Source organism: Salmo salar, chromosome 03 (genome assembly GCF_965601325.2).
Source record: "Salmo salar chromosome 03, fSalSal1, whole genome shotgun sequence".
In the NCBI taxonomy this organism is placed as follows: Eukaryota; Metazoa; Chordata; class Actinopteri; order Salmoniformes; family Salmonidae; genus Salmo; species Salmo salar.
Genome location: NC_138293.1, coordinates 105,040,738 through 105,065,000, shown reverse-complemented (window position 1 = coordinate 105,065,000; position 24,263 = coordinate 105,040,738). Strand labels below are relative to the sequence as shown.

Below are 24,263 nucleotides of genomic sequence, written 5' to 3'. Positions count from 1 at the left end.
TAACCACTAGGCTACCTGCCGTCCCTCCACTCTAACCACTAGGCTACCTGCCGTCCCTCCACTCTAACCACTAGGCTACCTGCCCCCCCTCCACTCTAACCGCTAGACTACCTGCCGTCCCTCCACTCTAACCGCTAGACTACCTGCCGTCCCTCCACTCTAACCGCTAGACTACCTGCCCCTCCCCCCTCTAACCACTAGGCTACCTGCCCCCCCTCCTCTAACCACTAGGCTACCTGCCCCCCCCCCCCTCCTCTAACCACTAGGCTACCTGCCTCCCCCTCTAACCACTAGGCTACCTGCCTCCCACCTCTAACCACTAGGCTACCTGCCTCCCCCCTCTAACCACTAGGCTACCTGCCTCCCCCCTCTAACCGCTAGACTACCTGCCGTCCCTCCACTCTAACCGCTAGACTACCTGCCCCTCCCCCCTCTAACCACTAGGCTACCTGCCTCCCCCCTCTAACCACTAGGCTACCTGCCCCCCCCTCTAACCGCTAGGCTACCTGCCCCCCCCCCCAACCGCTAGGCTACCTGCCCCCCCCCTCTAACCACTAGACTACCTGCCGTCCCTCCACTCTAACCACTAGGCTACCTGCCGCCCCTCCACTCTAACCACTAGGCTACCTGCCGCCCCTCCACTCTAACCACTAGGCTACCTGCCGCCCCTCCACTCTAACCACTAGGCTACCTGCCTCCCCTCCACTCTAACCACAAGGCTACCTGCCTCCCCCCTCTAACCACTAGGCTACCTGCCGCCCCTCCACTCTAACCACTAGGCTACCTGCCGCCCCTCCACTCTAACCACTAGACTACCTGCCGCCCCTCCACTCTAACCACTAGGCTACCTGCCGCCCCTCCACTCTAACCACTAGGCTACCTGCCGCCCCTCCACTCTAACCACTAGGCTACCTGCCGCCCCTCCACTCTAACCACTAGGCTACCTGCCGCCCCTCCACTCTAACCACTAGGCTACCTGCCGTCCCTCCACTCTAACCACTAGGCTACCTGCCGTCCCTCCACTCTAACCACTAGGCTACCTGCCCCCCCTCCACTCTAACCGCTAGACTACCTGCCGTCCCTCCACTCTAACCGCTAGACTACCTGCCGTCCCTCCACTCTAACCGCTAGACTACCTGCCCCTCCCCCCTCTAACCACTAGGCTACCTGCCCCCCCTCCTCTAACCACTAGGCTACCTGCCCCCCCCCCCCTCCTCTAACCACTAGGCTACCTGCCTCCCCCTCTAACCACTAGGCTACCTGCCTCCCACCTCTAACCACTAGGCTACCTGCCTCCCCCCTCTAACCACTAGGCTACCTGCCTCCCCCCTCTAACCGCTAGACTACCTGCCGTCCCTCCACTCTAACCGCTAGACTACCTGCCCCTCCCCCCTCTAACCACTAGGCTACCTGCCTCCCCCCTCTAACCACTAGGCTACCTGCCCCCCCCTCTAACCGCTAGGCTACCTGCCCCCCCCCCCAACCGCTAGGCTACCTGCCCCCCCCCTCTAACCACTAGACTACCTGCCGTCCCTCCACTCTAACCACTAGGCTACCTGCCGCCCCTCCACTCTAACCACTAGGCTACCTGCCGCCCCTCCACTCTAACCACTAGGCTACCTGCCGCCCCTCCACTCTAACCACTAGGCTACCTGCCTCCCCTCCACTCTAACCACAAGGCTACCTGCCTCCCCCCTCTAACCACTAGGCTACCTGCCGCCCCTCCACTCTAACCACTAGGCTACCTGCCGCCCCTCCACTCTAACCACTAGACTACCTGCCGCCCCTCCACTCTAACCACTAGGCTACCTGCCGCCCCTCCACTCTAACCACTAGGCTACCTGCCGCCCCTCCACTCTAACCACTAGGCTACCTGCCGCCCCTCCACTCTAACCACTAGGCTACCTGCCGCCCCTCCACTCTAACCACTAGGCTACCTGCCGTCCCCTCCACTCTAACCACTAGGCTACCTGCCGCCCCTCCACTCTAACCACTAGGCTACCTGCCGTCCCTCCACTCTAACCACTAGGCTACCTGCCTCCCCCCTCTAACCACTAGGCTACCTGCCTCCCCCCTCTAACCACTAGGCTACCTGCCTCCCCCCTCTAACCACTAGGCTACCTGCCTCCCCCCTCTAACCACTAGGCTACCTGCCTCCCCCCTCTAACCACTAGGCTACCTGCCTCCCCCCTCTAACCACTAGGCTACCTGCCTCCCCCCTCTAACCACTAGGCTACCTGCCTCCCCCCTCTAACCACTAGGCTACCTGCCGCCCCCCTCTAACCACTAGGCTACCTGCCTCCCCCCTCTAACCACTAGGCTACCTGCCTCCCCCCTCTAACCACTAGGCTACCTGCCTCCCCCCTCTAACCACTAGGCTACCTGCCTCCCCCCTCTAACCACTAGGCTACCTGCCTCCCCCCTCTAACCACTAGGCTACCTGCCGCCCCTCCACTCTAACCACTAGGCTACCTGCCGCCCCTCCACTCTAACCACTAGGCTACCTGCCTCGACCCTCTAACCACTAGACTACCTGCCTCCCCCCTCTAACCACTAGGCTACCTGCCTCCCCCCTCTAACCACTAGGCTACCTGCCGCCCCTCCACTCTAACCACTAGGCTACCTGCCGCCCCTCCCCTCTAACCACTAGGCTACCTGCCGCCCCTCCACTCTAACCACTAGGCTACCTGCCGCCTCTCCACTCTAACCACTAGGCTACCTGCCGTCCCTCCCCTCTAACCACTAGGCTACCTGCCGCCCCTCCCCTCTAACCACTAGGCTACCTGCCGTCCCTCCCCTCTAACCACTAGGCTACCTGCCGTCCCTCCCCTCTAACCACTAGGCTACCTGCCGTCCCTCCCCTCTAACCACTAGGCTACCTGCAGTCCCTCCCCTCTAACCACTAGGCTACCTGCCGTCCCTCCCCTCTAACCACTAGGCTACCTGCCGTCCCTCCCCTCTAACCACTAGGCTACCTGCCTCCCCTCAACCTCTAACCACTAGGCTACCTGCCGCCCCTCCACTCTAACCACTAGGCTACCTGCCTCCCCTCCACTCTAACCACTAGGCTACCTGCCGCCCCTCCACTCTAACCACTAGGCTACCTGCCGCCCCTCCACTCTAACCACTAGGCTACCTGCCTCCCCTCCACTCTAACCACTAGGCTACCTGCCGCCCCTCCACTCTAACCACTAGGCTACCTGCCGCCCCTCCACTCTAACCACTAGGCTACCTGCCTCCCCTCCACTCTAACCACTAGGCTACCTGCCGTCCCTCCCCTCTAACCACTAGGATACCTGCCGTCCCTCCACTCTAACCACTAGGCTACCTGCCGTCCCTCCACTCTAACCACTAGGCTACCTGCCGCCCCTCCCCTCTAACCACTAGGCTACCTGCCCCCCCTCCCCTCTAACCACTAGGCTACCTGCCGTCCCTCCCCTCTAACCACTAGGTTACCTGCCCCCCCCCCTCTAACCACTAGGCTACCTGCCTCCCCTCCACTCTAACCAGTAGGCTACCTGCCGCCCCTCCACTCTAACCACTAGGCTACCTGCCGCCCCTCCACTCTAACCACTAGTCTACCTGCCGTCCCTCCACTCTAACCACTAGGCTACCTGCCTCCCCCTCTAACCACTAGGCTACCTGCCGCCCCTCCACTCTAACCACTAGGCTACCTGCCGCCCCTCCACTCTAACCACTAGTCTACCTGCCGTCCCTCCACTCTAACCACTAGGCTACCTGCCGTCCCTCCCTCTAACCACTAGGCTACCTGCCGTCCCTCCCCTCTAACCACTAGGCTACCTGCCGCCCCTCCACTCTAACCACTAGGCTACCTGCCTCCCCTCCACTCTAACCACTAGGCTACCTGCCTCTCCTCCACTCTAACCACAGGCTACCTGCCGCCCCTCCACTCTAACCACTAGGCTACCTGCCTCCCCCTCTAACCACTAGGCTACCTGCCGCCCCTCCACTCTAACCACTAGGCTACCTGCCTCTCCTCCACTCTAACCACTAGGCTACCTGCCTCTCCCCTCTAACCACTTGGCTACCTGCCTCCCCTCCACTCTAACCACTAGGCTACCTGCCGCCCCTCCACTCTAACCACTAGGCTACCTGCCGCCCCTCCACTCTAACCACTAGGCTACCTGCCTCCCCCTCTAACCACTAGGCTACCTGCCGCCCCTCCACTCTAACCACTAGGCTACCTGCCATCCCTCCCCTCTAACCACTAGGCTACCTGCCTCTCCCCTCTAACCACTAGGCTACCTGCCGCCCCTCCACTCTAACCACTAGGCTACCTGCCGTCCCTCCCCTCTAACCACTAGGCTACCTGCAGCCCCTCCACTCTAACTACTAGGCTACCTGCCGTCCCTCCACTCTAACCACTAGGCTACCTGCCGTCCCTCCACTCTAACCACTAGGCTACCTGCCCCCTCCCCTCTAACCACCAGGCTGCCTGCCCCCACCACTCTAACCACTAGGCTACCTGCCGTCCCTCCACTCTAACCACTAGGCTACCTGCCGTCCCTCCACTCTAACCACTAGGCTACCTGCCGTCCCTCCCCTCTAACCACTAGGCTACCTGCCGCCCCTCCCCTCTAACCACTAGGCTACCTGCCGTCCCTCCACTGTAACCACTAGGCTACCTGCCGCCCCTCCCCTCTAACCACTAGGCTACCTGCCTCCCCCTCTAACCACTAGGCTACCTGCCGCCCCTCCACTCTAACCACTAGGCTACCTGCCTCCCCTCCACTCTAACCAGTAGGCTACCTGCCGCCCCTCCACTCTAACCAGTAGGCTACCTGCCGCCCCTCCACTCTAACCACTAGTCTACCTGCCGTCCCTCCACTCTAACCACTAGGCTACCTGCCGCCCCTCCACTCTAACCACTAGTCTACCTGCCGTCCCTCCACTCTAACCACTAGGCTACCTGCCTCCCCCTCTAACCACTAGGCTACCTGCCGCCCCTCCACTCTAACCACTAGGCTACCTGCCTCTCCCCTCTAACCACTTGGCTACCTGCCTCCCCTCCACTCTAACCACTAGGCTACCTGCCGCCCCTCCACTCTAACCACTAGGCTACCTGCCGCCCCTCCACTCTAACCACTAGGCTACCTGCCGCCCCTCCACTCTAACCACTAGGCTACCTGCCGCCCCTCCACTCTAACCACTAGGCTACCTGCCTCCCCCTCTAACCACTAGGCTACCTGCCGCCCCTCCACTCTAACCACTAGGCTACCTGCCGTCCCTCCCCTCTAACCACTAGGCTACCTGCCGTCCCTCCCCTCTAACCACTAGGCTACCTGCCTCTCCCCTCTAACCACTAGGCTACCTGCCGCCCCTCCACTCTAACCACTAGGCTACCTGCCGTCCCTCCACTCTAACCACTAGGCTACCTGCCGTCCCTCCACTCTAACCACTAGTCTACCTGCCGTCCCTCCACTCTAACCACTAGGCTACCTGCCTCCCCCTCTAACCACTAGGCTACCTGCCGTCCCTCCCCTCTAACCACTAGGCTACCTGCCTCCCCTCCACTCTAACCACTAGGCTACCTGCCTCCCCTCCACTCTAACCACAGGCTACCTGCCGCCCCTCCACTCTAACCACTAGGCTACCTGCCTCCCCCTCTAACCACTAGGCTACCTGCCGCCCCTCCACTCTAACCACTAGGCTACCTGCCTCTCCTCCACTCTAACCACTTGGCTACCTGCCTCTCCCCTCTAACCACTTGGCTACCTGCCTCCCCTCCACTCTAACCACTAGGCTACCTGCCGCCCCTCCACTCTAACCACTAGGCTACCTGCCGCCCCTCCACTCTAACCACTAGGCTACCTGCCGCCCCTCCACTCTAACCACTAGGCTACCTGCCATCCCTCCACTCTAACCACTAGGCTACCTGCCATCCCTCCCCTCTAACCACTAGGCTACCTGCCTCTCCCCTCTAACCACTAGGCTACCTGCCGCCCCTCCACTCTAACCACTAGGCTACCTGCCTCCCCCTCTAACCACTAGGCTACCTGCCGTCCCTCCCCTCTAACCACTAGGCTACCTGCAGCCCCTCCACTCTAACTACTAGGCTACCTGCCGTCCCTCCACTCTAACCACTAGGCTACCTGCCGTCCCTCCACTCTAACCACTAGGCTACCTGCCCCCTCCCCTCTAACCACCAGGCTGCCTGCCCCCACCACTCTAACCACTAGGCTACCTGCCGTCCCTCCACTCTAACCACTAGGCTACCTGCCGCCCCTCCACTCTAACCACTAGGCTACCTGCCTCCCCCTCTAACCACTAGGCTACCTGCCGTCCCTCCCCTCTAACCACTAGGCTACCTGCAGCCCCTCCACTCTAACTACTAGGCTACCTGCCGTCCCTCCACTCTAACCACTAGGCTACCTGCCGTCCCTCCACTCTAACCACCAGGCTACCTGCCCCCTCCCCTCTAACCACCAGGCTGCCTGCCCCCACCACTCTAACCACTAGGCTACCTGCCGTCCCTCCACTCTAACCACTAGGCTACCTGCCGTCCCTCCACTCTAACCACTAGGCTACCTGCCGTCCCTCCCCTCTAACCACTAGGCTACCTGCCGTCCCTCCACTGTAACCACTAGGCTACCTGCCGCCCCTCCCCTCTAACCACTAGGCTACCTGCCTCCCCCTCTAACCACTAGGCTACCTGCCGCCCCTCCACTCTAACCACTAGGCTACCTGCCTCCCCTCCACTCTAACCAGTAGGCTACCTGCCGCCCCTCCACTCTAACCAGTAGGCTACCTGCCGCCCCTCCACTCTAACCACTAGTCTACCTGCCGTCCCTCCACTCTAACCACTAGGCTACCTGCCGCCCCTCCACTCTAACCACTAGTCTACCTGCCGTCCCTCCACTCTAACCACTAGGCTACCTGCCTCCCCCTCTAACCACTAGGCTACCTGCCGCCCCTCCACTCTAACCACTAGGCTACCTGTCTCTCCCCTCTAACCACTTGGCTACCTGCCTCCCCTCCACTCTAACCACTAGGCTACCTGCCGCCCCTCCACTCTAACCACTAGGCTACCTGCCGTCCCTCCACTCTAACTACTAGGCTACCTGCCTCCCCCTCTAACCACTAGGTTACCTGCCCCCCCCCCTCTAACCACTAGGCTACCTGCCTCCCCTCCACTCTAACCAGTAGGCTACCTGCCGCCCCTCCACTCTAACCACTAGGCTACCTGCCGTCCCTCCCCTCTAACCACTAGGCTACCTGCCGTCCCTCCCCTCTAACCACTAGGCTACCTGCCGCCCCTCCACTCTAACCACTAGGCTACCTGCCTCCCCTCCACTCTAACCACTAGGCTACCTGCCTCCCCTCCACTCTAACCACAGGCTACCTGCCGCCCCTCCACTCTAACCACTAGGCTACCTGCCTCCCCCTCTAACCACTAGGCTACCTGCCGCCCCTCCACTCTAACCACTAGGCTACCTGCCTCTCCTCCACTCTAACCACTAGGCTACCTGCCATCCCTCCCCTCTAACCACTAGGCTACCTGCCTCTCCCCTCTAACCACTAGGCTACCTGCCGCCCCTCCACTCTAACCACTAGGCTACCTGCCGTCCCTCCCCTCTAACCACTAGGCTACCTGCAGCCCCTCCACTCTAACTACTAGGCTACCTGCCGTCCCTCCACTCTAACCACTAGGCTACCTGCCGTCCCTCCACTCTAACCACTAGGCTACCTGCCGCCCCCTCCACTCTAACCACTAGGCTACCTGCCGTCCCTCCACTCTAACCACTAGGCTACCTGCCGTCCCTCCCCTCTAACCACTAGGCTACCTGCCGTCCCTCCACTCTAACCACTAGGCTACCTGCCGCCCCCTCCACTCTAACCACTAGGCTACCTGCCGTCCCTCCACTCTAACCACTAGGCTACCTGCCGTCCCTCCCCTCTAACCACTAGGCTACCTGCCGCCCCTCCCCTCTAACCACTAGGCTACCTGCCTCCCCCTCTAACCACTAGGCTACCTGCCGCCCCTCCACTCTAACCACTAGGCTACCTGCCTCCCCTCCACTCTAACCAGTAGGCTACCTGCCGCCCCTCCACTCTAACCAGTAGGCTACCTGCCGCCCCTCCACTCTAACCACTAGTCTACCTGCCGTCCCTCCACTCTAACCACTAGTCTACCTGCCGTCCCTCCACTCTAACCACTAGGCTACCTGCCGCCCCCTCTAACCACTAGGCTACCTGCCGCCCCTCCACTCTAACCACTAGGCTACCTGCCTCTCCCCTCTAACCACTTGGCTACCTGCCTCCCCTCCACTCTAACCACTAGGCTACCTGCCGCCCCTCCACTCTAACCACTAGGCTACCTGCCGCCCCTCCACTCTAACCACTAGGCTACCTGCCTCCCCCTCTAACCACTAGGCTACCTGCCGCCCCTCCACTCTAACCACTAGGCTACCTGCCGTCCCTCCCCTCTAACCACTAGGCTACCTGTCCCTCCCCTCTAACCACTAGGCTACCTGCCGTCCCTCCACTCTAGCCACTAGGCTACCTGCCGCCCCTCCACTCTAGCCACTAGGCTACCTGCCTCTCCCCTCTAACCACTAGGCTACCTGCCTCTCCCCTCTAACCACTAGGCTACCTGCCGCCCCTCCACTCTAACCACTAGGCTACCTGCCGCCCCTACACTCTAACCACTAGGCTACCTGCCGTCCCTCCACTCTAACCACTAGGCTACCTGCCGTCCCTCCACTCTAACCACTAGGCTACCTGCCGTCCCTCCACTCTAACCACTAGGCTACCTGCCGTCCCTCCCCTCTAACCACTAGGCTACCTGCCGTCCCTCCCCTCTAACCACTAGGCTACCTGCCTCTCCCCTCTAACCACTAGGCTACCTGCCGCCCCTCCACTCTAACCACTAGGCTACCTGCCGTCCCTCCACTCTAACCACTAGGCTACCTGCCGTCCCTCCCCTCTAACCACTAGGCTACCTGCCGCCCCTACACTCTAACCACTAGGCTACCTGCCGTCCCTCCACTCTAACCACTAGGCTACCTGCCCCCCCTCCCCTCTAACCACTAGGCTACCTGCCGCCCCTCCACTCTAACCACTAGGCTACCTGCCTCCCCCTCTAACCACTAGGCTACCTGCCGTCCCTCCACTCTAACCACTAGGCTACCTGCCGTCCCTCCCCTCTAACCACTAGGCTACCTGTCCCTCCCCTCTAACCACTAGGCTACCTGCCGTCCCTCCACTCTAGCCACTAGGCTACCTGCCGCCCCTCCACTCTAGCCACTAGGCTACCTGCCTCTCCCCTCTAACCACTAGGCTACCTGCCTCTCCCCTCTAACCACTAGGCTACCTGCCGCCCCTCCACTCTAACCACTAGGCTACCTGCCGCCCCTACACTCTAACCACTAGGCTACCTGCCGTCCCTCCACTCTAACCACTAGGCTACCTGCCGTCCCTCCACTCTAACCACTAGGCTACCTGCCGTCCCTCCACTCTAACCACTAGGCTACCTGCCGTCCCTCCCCTCTAACCACTAGGCTACCTGCCGTCCCTCCCCTCTAACCACTAGGCTACCTGCCTCTCCCCTCTAACCACTAGGCTACCTGCCGCCCCTCCACTCTAACCACTAGGCTACCTGCCGTCCCTCCACTCTAACCACTAGGCTACCTGCCGTCCCTCCCCTCTAACCACTAGGCTACCTGCCGCCCCTACACTCTAACCACTAGGCTACCTGCCGTCCCTCCACTCTAACCACTAGGCTACCTGCCCCCCCTCCCCTCTAACCACTAGGCTACCTGCCGCCCCTCCACTCTAACCACTAGGCTACCTGCCTCCCCCTCTAACCACTAGGCTACCTGCCGTCCCTCCACTCTAACCACTAGGCTACCTGCCGTCCCTCCCCTCTAACCACTAGGCTACCTGCCGTCCCTCCCCTCTAACCACTAGACTACCTGCCGCCCCTCCACTCTAACCACTAGGCTACCTGCCGTCCCTCCACTCTAACCACTAGGCTACCTGCCGCCCCTCCCCTCTAACCACTAGGCTACCCTGCCGCCCCTCCACTCTAACCACTAGGCTACCTGCCGTCCCTCCACTCTAACCACTAGGCTACCTGCCGTCCCTCCCCTCTAACCACTAGGCTACCTGCCGCCCCTCCCCTCTAACCACTAGGCTACCCTGCCTCCCCTCCACTCTAACCACTAGGCTACCTGCCGCCCCTCCACTCTAACCACTAGGCTACCTGCCGTCCCTCCCCTCTAACCACTAGGCTACCTGCCGCCCCTCCCCTCTAACCACTAGGCTACCCTGCCGCCCCTCCACTCTAACCACTAGGCTACCTGCCCCCCCTCCACTCTAACCACTAGGCTACCCTGCAGGACGACAGTAGGTCTCTTGCGTAATGTGGGCTGTAGTAACAGGCATTGTGACAGGATGCACTCAGAACAGATCCTAGTATTTGGAACGGATACTTTCATCACTTTGGCAGAAGAAAAAAAAAAATGGCTTATCAGGGAAATTTCCCCGAATCTACTCATTTGAAAGGGGTGTCCACATACTGTTGTATATATAGTGTATGAAGGAGAGATGGTGAGGACCCCTCTCTCTGGTCAGGCACTTACAAGGCCACCTGCATGGACCATAATAATATATGAAGGGGAGATAGCAAAGACCCCTCTCTCTCTCTCTGGTCAGGCATTTACAAGGTCACCCTCATGGTTTACATCAACATTAGAGAGAGAGAGGAAGGACCCCTTCTCTCTCTCTGGTCAGGCATTTACAAGGCCACCTGCATGGACCATAATAACATATGAAGGGGAGATGGCAAAGACCCCTCTCTCTCTCTGGTCAGGCACTTACAAGGTCACCATCATGGTTTACATCAACATTAGAGAGAGAGAGAGAGGAAGGACCCCCTCTCTCTCTGGTCAGGCACTTACAAGGTCACCATCATGGTTTACATCAACATTAGAGAGAGAGAGAGAGGAAGGACCCGCTCTCTCTCTGGTCAGGCACTTACAAGGTCACCATCATGGTTTACATCAACATTAGAGAGAGAGAGAGAGGAAGGACCCCCTCTCTCTCTGGTCAGGCACTTACAAGGTCACCATCATGGTTTACATCAACATTAGAGAGAGAGAGAGAGGAAGGACCCGCTCTCTCTCTGGTCAGGCACTTACAAGGCCACCCTCATGCGTATCTCATCTCGTTCCATGACCTGATCACATGACTTCCCAGCATGCTCCTTCCACTGGACACGGCACTTCCTGCAGCTCTCCTGGAGAGAGGGGGGGAGAGAGGGGGATTCGGTATAAACAGTAAAGTAGCTTCCAAGGTTTAGGTTACCCTAAATTAATATGTCACAGATGGTCACATGTTCTCCTACCCTCGTCTCAATCAAAACACAGGTTACACCATCCAACACACAGGTCACAACAGTGAGACTTGAGTGGGGAGGAGAGGAGAGGAGGAGAGGGGAGGGGAAAGGAAAGGAGGGGAGAGGAAAGGAGGAGAGGGGAGGGGAAAGGAAAGGAGGAGAGGGGAGGGGAGAGGAAAGGAGGAGAGGGGAGGGGAAAGGAAAGGAGGAGAGGGGAGGGGAGAGGAAAGGAGGAGAGGGGAGGGGAGAGGAAAGGAGGAGAGGGGAGGGGAAAGGAAAGGAGGAGAGGGGAGGGGAGAGGAAAGGAGGAGAGGGGAGGGGAGAGGAAAGGAGGAGAGGAGAGGGGTGGGGAGAGGAGAGGGGTGGGGAGAGGAGAGAGGGGTGGGGAGAGGAAAGGAGGAGAGGGGAGGGGAGAGGAAAGGAGGAGAGGAGAGGGGTGGGGAGAGGAGAGAGGGGTGGGGAGAGGAGAGAGGGGTGGGGAGAGGAAAGGAGGAGAGGGGAGAGGAAAGGAGGAGAGGGGAGAGGAAAGGAGGAGAGGGGAGGGGAGAGGAAAGGAGGAGAGGGGAGGAAGGGAGAGAGGAGAGGAAAGGAGAGGAGGAAAGGAGAGGAGAGAGGGGTGGGGAGAGGAAAGGAGGATAGGGGAGGCGAGAGGAAGGGAGAGAGGAGAGGAAAGGAGAGGAGGAAAGGAGAGGGGAGGGGAGGAGAGGGGAGAGGAACTGAAAGGAGGAGAGGACAGAAAAGGAGAGGGTATCTCTTCCTAACCAGTGCACGGCTGGGTGGAGATTGTAAAGTAGAACCAGTGGAATGGTTTAAAAAGGGAGTTGTCTACCATGGCGATGTCCTAAACCAAGTGTTCCCTAGCAACTCTGCTACAGACAGCAGCATTTAGCATTGCTACTGCTGCTACCACTGCAGAGGCTGCCTCAAAGCACTGGCTAGCTGTGGCTCTGGGAGTGACTGAGTGTGTGTGTGAGCGAGAGAGAGGGAGAGAGAGACTGCAGCAGCAGAAGTGTGATCCCGTCCCTGACTGCGTTGTTGCCTAGTAACAGCATCTCCACCGGCCTCAACACGCTGAAGGACATCTGGGGGACACACGACACACCCAGTTTCATTAAGAAGTGCAACGATGTCGTCGTCCCCACAGTGACCGTACGTACGTACGTACGTACATATCCCAACCAGAAACCATGGATTTAAAGGCAACGTCCGCACTGAGCTAAACGGCTGCCGTTTTTAAAGGATCGGGACACTAATCCAGACGCTTAAAAGAAATCCCGCTACGCCCTTACCCTCCCGCTACGCCCTCACACTCCCGCCAGGCCCTCACACTCCCGCTACGCCCTCACACTCCCGCTAGGCCCTCACACTCCCGCTATGCCCTCACACTCCCGCTAGGCCCTCACACTCCCGCTAGGCCCTCACACTCCCGCCAGGCCCTCACACTCCCGCTACGCCCTCACACTCCCGCCAGGCCCTCACACTCCCGCCAGGCCCTCACACTCCCGCCAGGCCCTCACACTCCCGCTACGCCCTCACACTCCCACTACGCCCTCACACTCCCGCTACGCCCTCACACTCCCGCTAGGCCCTCACACTCCCGCTAGGCCCTCACACTCCCGCTAGGCCCTCACACTCCCGCTACGCCCTCACACTCCCGCTACGCCCTCACACTCCCGCTACGCCCTCACACTCCCGCTACGCCCTCACACTCCCGCTAGGCCCTCACACTCCCGCTACGCCCTCACACTCCCGCTACGCCCTCACACTCCCGCTACGCCCTCACACTCCCGCTACGCCCTCACACTCCCGCCAGGCCCTCACACTCCCGCTACGCCCTCACACTTGAACAAAAGGAACACCTAGGTGAGAATGCTGTTCATTGACTACAGCTCAGCGTTCAAATCAAATCAAATGTATTTGTCACATACACATGTTTAGCAGGTGTTAATGCGAGTGCAGTGAAATGCTTGTGCTTCTAGTTCCGACAGTGCAGTAATATCTAACATGTAATATAACCTAACAATTTCACAACAACTACCTTATACACACAAGTGTAAAGGAATGAATAAGAATATGTACATATAAATATATGGATGAGCGATGGCCGAACGGCATAGACAAGATGCAGTAGATGGTATAGAGTACAGTATATACATATGAGATGAGTAATGTAGGGTATGTAAACATTATATAAAGTGGAATTGTTTAAAGTGGCTGTTCAACAACAGGATGTGCTCAGTCCCCTCCTGTACTCCCTTGCTCACCCACGACTACGTGGCCAGGCACGACTCCAACACCATCATTAAGTTTGCCGACTACACAACGGTGGTAAGCCTGATCACCGACGACGACGAAACAGCCTATAGGGGAGGAGGTCAAAGACCTGGCAAGTGTGGTGCCATGACAACAACCTCTCCCTCAACGTCAGCAAGACAAATGAGCTAAATCTACAGGAAACGGAGGTCTGAACACGCCCCCATTCACATCGAACAGGGCTGTAGTGGAGCAGGTTCCTCGCTGTTGAAAAGTGTTATGAAATGTAATGTCATGTAATATGTTTTTTTTATTGTATATAACTTCCTTAATGTTACAGGACCCCCAGAAGAAAAGCAGAGTAGCTGTTCCTCTGTTCAGAGAAGAGTCCCTCCCTGCCCATCTCCCCCCCCCCTGACAAATCTTAAATCTTTTTATTGGCCAGCCTGAGATATAGCTTTTTCTTTCGCAACTCTGCCTAGAAAGGCCAGCATCCCGGGGGTCGCCTCTTCACTGTTGCATTGTGGGTAGAAGGCTTGTAAAAGTAAACATTTCACTGTACAGTCTACACCGGGTTGTATTTAGCACGTATAAAAATAAAAATGTTTTTTGTCACACAGTAATCCTACGATCCTTTAACGACTGGTTGCCTGGTAACCCCAAACTAAGTCGCGATGTCACGACGTTCATATTTAAAATCCTAATTTTTTAGCAACAACTAGCATTAGTATCCCTGGTGACATCTCAACTCGTCGTTGGCTGCTGCTCCTCCCGCTTCGCCATCAAACCCCTGGAATTAATCCACAACGCCACAGGCTTCCAGTCGATGTCCTCGCTTTGCCATCAAACCCCTGGAATAATCTAAAATGCTACAGGCTTTCAGTCGAAGTTCACACCATGGTGCTTCACTACGAAGCGGCATGGGGATCTGACTCTACCTTCAGGCTATGCTCCAACCCTACACCCCTCCGTTCTGCCACCTCTGGTCTCCTGGCCCTCCCACCCCTACGGGACGGCAGCTCCAGCTCAGCCCAGTCCAAGCTCTTCTCTGTCCTGGCACCCCAATGGTGGAACCAGCTTCCTTCTGAAGCTAGGACAGCAGAGTCCATGTCCATCTTCCCTCCTGAAGCTAGGACAGCAGAGTCCCTGTCCATCTTCCCCCTGATGCTAGGACAGCAGAGTCCCTGTCCATCTTCCCCCCTGAAGCTAGGACAGCAGAGTCCCTGTCCATCTTCTTCCTGAAGCTAGGACAGCAGAGTCCCTGTCCATCTCCCCCCTGAAGCTAGGACAGCAGAGTCCCTGTCCATCTTCCCCCTGAAGCTAGGACAGCAGAGTCCCTGTCCATCTTCCCCCTGAAGCTAGGACAGCAGAGTCCCTGTCCATCTTCCCCCTGAAGCTAGGACAGCAGAGTCCCTGTCCATCTTCCCCCTGAAGCTAGGACAGCAGAGTCCCTGCCCATCTTCCCCCTGAAGCTAGGACAGCAGAGTCCCTGTCCATCTTCCCCCTGAAGCTAGGACAGCATAGTCCCTGTCCATCTTCCCCCTGAAGCTAGGACAGCAGAGTCCCTGTCCATCTTACCAAACGTCTGAAACCCTACCTCTTCAAAGAGTATATAAAATAATCTCACAGCCCCCCGTACCTCTTTATGTAGTGTTGTGTTATTTTTATTTTTAAATGATAGCTTTAGTAGTGGGTTAGCATTAGCCAGTTAGCTATAGAGCCTGTCTCCATGATAGCAGAACAGTGGGTTAGCATTAGCCAGTTAGCTATAGAGCCTGTCTCCATGATGGCAGAGCAGTGGGTTAGCATTAGCCAGTTAGCTATAGAGCCTGTCTCCATGATAGCTTTAGTAGAGCAGTGGGTTAGCATTAGCCAGTTAGCTATAGAGCCTGTCAACATGATAGCAGAGCAGTGGGTTAGCATTAGCCAGTTAGCTATAGAGCCTGTCTTCATGATAGCAGAGCAGTGGGTTAGCATTAGCCAGTTAGCTATAGAGCCTGTCTTCATGATAGCAGAGCAGTGGGTTAGCATTAGCTATAGAGCCTGTCTTCATGATAGCAGAGCAGTGGGTTAGCATTAGCTAAGACAGACAATAGGGAGGGAGAGAGGAGGAGTGGATGAATATAGACAGTGAAAGATCACACCCTTGAGGCAACAGCCAGAGGATGGGAGTGTGTGTGTGTGTGTGTGTGTGTGTGTGTGTGTGTGTGTGTGTGTGTGTGTGTGTGTGTGTGTGTGTGTGAGAGAGAGAGTGTGTGTATTCAGTGTGTCAGACTATGTATCCCTGCATTCTTGTCCAGTCATTTTCATTCATGCCGTCTCTCATCCTCTCCTCTGTTTCTGTTCTGATTTCCACTCCCTTCCCTTCCTCTCTGCAACAGGCTGCAACAGGCTGCAACAGGCTGCAACAGCCCTTATAAGGAAACAGAAGACTTTTACACACAATCTGATTGGGGGAGGAGCTGCTGTGGGTGTGACAGAGGGGAGGAGGGAGAGAGGGGAGTCTGGAATGAAATGTACTGTCAGAGCACATGGTCTGGGGAAAGGGGTGCTGTCAGAGCACATGGTCTGGGGAAAGGGGTACTGTCAGAGCACATGGTCTGGGGAAAGGGGTGCTGTTAGAGCACATGGTCTGGGGAAAGGGGTACTGTCAGAGCACATGGTCTGGGGAAAGGGGTGCTGTTAGAGCACATGGTCTGGGGAAAGGGGTGCTGTCAGAGCACATGGTCTGGGGAGGGGAAAGGGGTGCTGTCAGAGCACATGGTCTGGGGAAAGGGGTACTGTCAGAGCACATGGTCTGGGGAGGGGAAAGGGGTACTGTCAGAGCACATGGTCTGGGGAAAGGGGTGCTGTTAGGGCACATGGTCTGGGGAAAGGGGTGCTGTCAGAGCACATGGTCTGGGGAAAGGGGTGCTGTTAGAGCACATGGTCTGGGGAAAGGGGTGCTGTTAGAGCACATGGTCTGGGGAAAGGGGTGCTGTTAGAGCACATGGTCTGGGGAAAGGGGTGCTGTTAGAGCACATGGTCTGGGGAGGGGAAAGGGGTACTGTTAGAGCACATGGTCTGGGGAAAGGGGTGCTGTTAGAGCACATGGTCTGGGGAAAGGGGTGCTGTTAGAGCACATGGTCTGGGGAAAGGGGTGCTGTCAGAGCACATGGTCTGGGGAAAGGGGTGCTGTTAGAGCACATGGTCTGGGGAAAGGGGTGCTGTTAGAGCACATGGTCTGGGGAAAGGGGTGCTGTCAGAGCACATGGTCTGGGGAAAGGGGTGCTGTTAGAGCACATGGTCTGGGGAGGGGAAAGGGGTGCTGTTAGAGCACATGGTCTGGGGAAAGGGGTGCTGTTAGAGCACATGGTCTGGGGAGGGGAAAGGGGTGCTGTCAGAGCACATGGTCTGGGGAAAGGGGTGCTGTCAGAGCACATGGTCTGGGGAAAGGGGTACTGTCAGAGCACATGGTCTGGGGAAAGGGGTGCTGTTAGGGCACATGGTCTGGGGAAAGGGGTGCTGTTAGAGCACATGGTCTGGGGAAAGGGGTGCTGTTAGAGCACATGGTCTGGGGAGGGGAAAGGGGTACTGTTAGAGCACATGGTCTGGGGAAAGGGGTGCTGTTAGAGCACATGGTCTGGGGAGGGGAAAGGGGTACTGTTAGAGCACATGGTCTGGGGAAAGGGGTGCTGTTAGAGCACATGGTCTGGGGAAAGGGGTCCTGTTAGAGCACATGGTCTGGGGAGGGGAAAGGGGTGCTGTTAGAGCACATGGTCTGGGGAAAGGGGTGCTGTTAGAGCACATGGTCTGGGGAAAGGGGTGCTGTTAGAGCACATGGTCTGGGGAAAGGGGTGCTGTTAGAGCACATGGTCTGGGGAAAGGGGTGCTGTTAGAGCACATGGTCTGGGGAAAGGGGTGCTGTTAGAGCACATGGTCTGGGGAAAGGGGTGCTGTTAGAGCACATGGTCTGGGGAAAGGGGTGCTGTTAGAGCACATGGTCTGGGGAAAGGGGTGCTGTTAGAGCACATGGTCTGGGGAGGGGAAAGGGGTGCTGTTAGAGCACATGGTCTGGGGAGGGGAAAGGGGTGCTGTTAGAGCACATGGTCTGGGGAGGGGAAAGGGGTGCTGTTAGAGCACATGGTCTGGGGAGGGGAAAGGGGTGCTGTTAGAGCACATGGTCTGGGGAAAGGGGTGCTGTTAGAGCACATGGTCTGGGGAAAGGGGTACTGTTAGAGCACATGGTCTGGGGAAAGGGGTACTGTTAGAGCACATGGTCTGGGGAAAGGGGTACTGTCAGAGCACATGGTCTGGGGAGGGGAAAGAGGTGCTGTCAGAGCACATGGTCTGGGGAGGGGAAAGGGGTGCTGTCAGAGCACATGGTCTGGGGAGGGGAAAGGGGTGCTGTCAGAGCACATGGTCTGGGGAGGGGAAAGGGGTGCTGTCAGAGCACATGGTCTGGGGAGGGGAAAGGGGTGCTGTCAGAGCACATGGTCTGGGGAGGGGAAAGGGGTGCTGTTAGAGCACATGGTCTGGGGAGGGGAAAGGGGTGCTGTTAGAGCACATGGTCTGGGGAAAGGGGTGCTGTTAGAGCACATGGTCTGGGGAGGGGAAAGGGGTGCTGTCAGAGCACATGGTCTGGGGAGGGGAAAGGGGTGCTGTTAGAGCACATGGTCTGGGGAAAGGGGTGCTGTTAGAGCACATGGTCTGGGGAAAGGGGTGCTGTTAGAGCACATGGTCTGGGGAGGGGAAAGGGGTGCTGTCAGAGCACATGGTCTGGGGAAAGGGGTGCTGTTAGAGCACATGGTCTGGGGAGGGGAAAGGGGTGCTGTTAGAGCACATGGTCTGGGGAAAGGGGTGCTGTTAGAGCACATGGTCTGGGGAGGGGAAAGGGGTGCTGTCAGAGCACATGGTCTGGGGAGGGGAAAGAGGTACTGTTAGAGCACATGGTCTGGGGAGGGGAAAGGGGTGCTGTCAGAGCACATGGTCTGGGGAGGGGAAAGGGGTGCTGTTAGAGCACATGGTCTGGGGAAAGGGGTGCTGTCAGAGCACATGGTCTGGGGAGGGGAAAGAGGTACTGTTAGAGCACATGGTCTGGGGAGGGGAAAGGGGTACTGTTAGAGCACATGGTCTGGGGAAAGGGGTGCTGTTAGAGCACATGGTCTGGGGAAAGGGGTGCTGTTAGAGCACATGGTCTGGGGAAAGGGGTGCTGTTAGAGCACATGGTCTGGGGAAAGGGGTGCTGTTAGAGCACATGGTCTGGGGAGGGGAAAGGGGTGCTGTTAGAGCACATGGTCTGGGGAAAGGGGTACTGTTAGAGCACATGGTCTGGGGAAAGGGGTGCTGTTAGAGCACATGGTCTGGGGAAAGGGGTGCTGTTAGAGCACATGGTCTGGGGAAAGGGGTACTGTTAGAGCACATGGTCTGGGGAGGGGAAAGGGGTGCTGTCAGAGCACATGGTCTGGGGAGGGGAAAGGGGTGCTGTCAGAGCACATGGTCTGGGGAGGGGAAAGGGGTGCTGTCAGAGCACATGGTCTGGGGAGGGGAAAGGGGTGCTGTTAGAGCACATGGTCTGGGGAAAGGGGTACTGTCAGAGCACATGGTCTGGGGAAAGGGGTGCTGTTAGAGCACATGGTCTGGGGAGGGGAAAGGGGTGCTGTCAGAGCACATGGTCTGGGGAAAGGGGTGCTGTTAGAGCACATGGTCTGGGGAGGGGAAAGGGGTGCTGTCAGAGCACATGGTCTGGGGAGGGGAAAGAGGTACTGTTAGAGCACATGGTCTGGGGAAAGGGGAAAGGGGTGCTGTTAGAGCACATGGTCTGGGGAAAGGGGTGCTGTTAGAGCACATGGTCTGGGGAAAGGGGTGCTGTTAGAGCACATGGTCTGGGGAGGGGAAAGGGGTGCTGTCAGAGCACATGGTCTGGGGAAAGGGGTGCTGTTAGAGCACATGGTCTGGGGAGGGGAAAGGGGTGCTGTTAGAGCACATGGTCTGGGGAAAGGGGTGCTGTTAGAGCACATGGTCTGGGGAGGGGAAAGGGGTGCTGTCAGAGCACATGGTCTGGGGAGGGGAAAGAGGTACTGTTAGAGCACATGGTCTGGGGAGGGGAAAGGGGTGCTGTCAGAGCACATGGTCTGGGGAGGGGAAAGGGGTGCTGTTAGAGCACATGGTCTGGGGAAAGGGGTGCTGTCAGAGCACATGGTCTGGGGAGGGGAAAGAGGTACTGTTAGAGCACATGGTCTGGGGAGGGGAAAGGGGTACTGTTAGAGCACATGGTCTGGGGAAAGGGGTGCTGTTAGAGCACATGGTCTGGGGAAAGGGGTGCTGTTAGAGCACATGGTCTGGGGAAAGGGGTGCTGTTAGAGCACATGGTCTGGGGAAAGGGGTGCTGTTAGAGCACATGGTCTGGGGAGGGGAAAGGGGTGCTGTTAGAGCACATGGTCTGGGGAAAGGGGTACTGTTAGAGCACATGGTCTGGGGAAAGGGGTGCTGTTAGAGCACATGGTCTGGGGAAAGGGGTGCTGTTAGAGCACATGGTCTGGGGAAAGGGGTACTGTTAGAGCACATGGTCTGGGGAGGGGAAAGGGGTGCTGTCAGAGCACATGGTCTGGGGAGGGGAAAGGGGTGCTGTCAGAGCACATGGTCTGGGGAGGGGAAAGGGGTGCTGTCAGAGCACATGGTCTGGGGAGGGGAAAGGGGTGCTGTTAGAGCACATGGTCTGGGGAAAGGGGTACTGTCAGAGCACATGGTCTGGGGAAAGGGGTGCTGTTAGAGCACATGGTCTGGGGAGGGGAAAGGGGTGCTGTCAGAGCACATGGTCTGGGGAAAGGGGTGCTGTTAGAGCACATGGTCTGGGGAGGGGAAAGGGGTGCTGTCAGAGCACATGGTCTGGGGAGGGGAAAGAGGTACTGTTAGAGCACATGGTCTGGGGAAAGGGGAAAGGGGTGCTGTCAGAGCACATGGTCTGGGGAGGGGAAAGGGGTGCTGTCAGAGCACATGGTCTGGGGAGGGGAAAGGGGTGCTGTTAGAGCACATGGTCTGGGGAAAGGGGAAAGGGGTGCTGTCAGAGCACATGGTCTGGGGAGGGGAAAGGGGTGCTGTCAGAGCACATGGTCTGGGGAAAGGGGTGCTGTTAGAGCACATGGTCTGGGGAAAGGGGTGCTGTTAGAGCACATGGTCTGGGGAAAGGGGTGCTGTTAGAGCACATGGTCTGGGGAAAGGGGTGCTGTTAGAGCACATGGTCTGGGGAAAGGGGTGCTGTTAGAGCACATGGTCTGGGGAAAGGGGTGCTGTTAGAGCACATGGTCTGGGGAAAGGGGTGCTGTTAGAGCACATGGTCTGGGGAAAGGGGTACTGTTAGAGCACATGGTCTGGGGAAAGAGGTACTGTTAGAGCACATGGTCTGGGGAAAGAGGTACTGTTAGAGCACATGGTCTGGGGAAAGGGGTGCTGTTAGAGCACATGGTCTGGGGAGGGGAAAGGGGTGCTGTTAGAGCACATGGTCTGGGGAAAGGGGTGCTGTCAGAGCACATGGTCTGGGGAGGGGAAAGAGGTACTGTTAGAGCACATGGTCTGGGGAAAGGGGTGCTGTTAGAGCACATGGTCTGGGGAGGGGAAAGGGGTGCTGTTAGAGCACATGGTCTGGGGAAAGGGGTGCTGTTAGAGCACATGGTCTGGGGAAAGGGGTGCTGTTAGAGCACATGGTCTGGGGAAAGGGGTGCTGTTAGAGCACATGGTCTGGGGAAAGGGGTGCTGTTAGAGCACATGGTCTGGGGAAACACACCCAGATATACTACTGAAGTGTGTGTGAAGCCTCACACATACAGTCATGTTGACAGCTGCAGCAACTAACACACACACACACACACACACACACACACACACACACACACACACACACACACACACACACACACACACACACACACACACACACACACACACACACACACACACACACACACACACACACACACACACACACACACACACACAGTTCAAACTATTATTATTATTTAACCTTTTATTTAACTAGGTAAGTCAGTTAAGAACAAATTCTTATTTTCAATGACAGCCTACCAGGGAACAGTGGGTTAACTGCCTTGTTCAGGGGGCAGAACGACAGATTTATACCTTGTCAGCTCGGGGGATTTGATCTAGCAACCTTTCCGGTTACAAGCCCAACGCTCTAACTAACCACTAGGCTAACTGCCGCCCCACAAATCTCATAACCACATGTGGAAAACAGTGTGTGTGTGTGTGTGTGTGTGTGTGTGTGTGTCAGTCGGTCAGACAGAAACGAGGGAAGAGAATCTGGGTCAAACATGATCTGAAACACATTTGACATGGAAGGAAAATTGGTTTCAGCCAATGGGAGGGCAGGATTAGAAGGGGCAGGGCATGAGAGTAGTATTGAGCCAGGGGGACCCCCCCCTCCAGTCATTCATTTGGGAACAGCTCGTCACCTTCTCTTCCTCATTAGTGATGCAGTGAATTTTACTAGATGAAAACGGTCCCGTGTGGCTCAGTTGGTAGAGCATGGTGTTTGCAACACCAGGGTTTTGGGTTCGATTCCCACGGGGGACCAGTACGGGGAAGAATTTTTTTTTTAATGAAATGTATGCATTCACTACTGTAAGTCGCTCTGGATAAGAGCGTCTGCTAAATGACTAAAATGTAAATGTAAAACCCCAAAATGAGTATTACATCCTGGCATTTAAAGCCCTCCACTATCTATCTACATGTCACATACTATAAAACGTTATATATTCACATTACCAAAACGCCTACTATTAAGAACACAAGTATGGGTATTCAGACTGTGTGTCTGTGTGTGTGAACTTAGCCCCAGGAATGCAGTGTGACACACTGAGGAGGAGGAGGAAGAGACGGAGAGATGGACTGAGGAAGACTAGATCAGTCATGGAGCTCTGTCTCCATCTACAGGACAGAGGAGAGAACGACAGGACAGAGAGGAGAGAACGACAGGACAGAGAGGAGAGAACTACAGGACAGAGAGGAGAGAACTACAGGACAGAGAGGAGAGAACTACAGGACAGAGAGGAGAGAACTACAGGACAGAGAGGAGAGAACTACAGGACAGAGAGGAGAGAACTACAGGACAGAGAGGAGAAAACTACAGGACAGAGAGGAGAGAACTACAGGACAGAGAGGAGAGAACTACAGGACAGAGAGGAGAGAACTACAGGACAGAGAGGAGAGAACTACAGGACAGAGAGGAGAGAACTACAGGACAGAGAGGAGAGAACTACAGGACAGAGAGGAGAGAACTACAGGACAGAGAGGAGAGAACTACAGGACAGAGAGGAGAGAACTACAGGACAGAGAGGAGAGAACTACAGGACAGAGAGGAGAGAACTACAGGACAGAGAGGAGAGAACTACAGGACAGAGAGGAGAGAACTACAGGACAGAGAGGAGAGAACTACAGGACAGAGAGGAGAGAACTACAGGACAGAGAGGAGAGAACTACAGGACAGAGAGGAGAGAACTACAGGACAGAGAGGAGAGAACTACAGGACAGAGAGGAGAGAACTACAGGACAGAGAGGAGAGAACTACAGGACAGAGAGGAGAGAACTACAGGACAGAGAGGAGAGAACTACAGGACAGAGAGGAGAGAACTACAGGACAGATCATCTACAGTTGAAGTCAGAAGTTTACATACACTTAGGTTGGAGTCATTAAAACTCGTTTTTCAACCACTCCACAAATGTATTATTAACAAACTATAGTTTTGGCAAGTCGGTTAGGACATCTACTTTGTGCATGACACAAGTCCTTTTTACAACAATTGTTTACAGACAGATTATTTCACTTAAATCACAATACCAGTGGGTCAGAAGTTTACATACACTAAGTTGACTGTGCCTTTAAAATTACAGAAAATGATGTCACGGCTTTAGAAGCTTCTGATAGGCTAATTGACATTATTTGAGTCAATTGAAGGTTTACCTGTGGATGTATTTCAAGGCCTACCTTCAAACTCAGTGCCTCTTTGCTTGACATCATGGGAAAATCAAAAGAAATCAGCCAAGACCAAAAAATTGTAGGCCTCCACAAGTCTGGTTCATCCTTGGGAGCAATTTCCAAATGCCTGAAGGTACCACGTTCATCTGTACAAACAATAGTACACAAGTATAAACACCATGGGACCACGCAGCCGTCATACCGCTCAGGAAGGAGACTCGCTCTGTCTCCTAGAGATTAACTTACTTTGGTGCAAATCAATCCCAGAACAACAGCAAAGGACCTTGTGAAGATGCTGGAGGAAACAGGTACAAAAGTATCTATATCCACAGTAAAACGAGTCCTATAATCGACATAACCTGAAAGGCCGCTCAGCAAGGAAGAAGCCACTGCTCCAAAACCACCAGAAAAAAGCCAGACTACGGTTTGCAACTGCACATGGGGACAAAGATTGTACTTTTTGGAGAAATGTCCTCTGGTCTGATGAAACAGAAATAGACCTGTTTGGCCATAATGACCATCGTTATGTTTGGAGGAAAAAGGGGGAGGCTTTGCAAGCCGAAGAACACCATCCCAACCGTGAAGCACGGGGGTGGCAGCATCATGTTGTGGGGGTGCTTTGCTGCAGGAGGGACTGGTGCACCTCACAAAATAGATGGCATCATGAGGAAAGGAAAATGATGT

General features: G+C 56.4%; 1 protein-coding gene across 1 annotated transcript in view; it reads right to left on the bottom strand.

Annotated features, from left to right (window-relative positions):
• Positions 1-24,263, bottom strand: part of LOC123731750 (uncharacterized) — a 60,136-nt gene that overhangs the window by 11,458 nt on the left and 24,415 nt on the right. Inside the window, exon 14 of the mRNA XM_082973012.1 lies at positions 11,163-11,260. Coding sequence (XP_082829138.1) covers positions 11,163-11,260 — 98 coding nt within the window. The remainder of the gene's footprint in view (positions 1-11,162; positions 11,261-24,263) is intronic.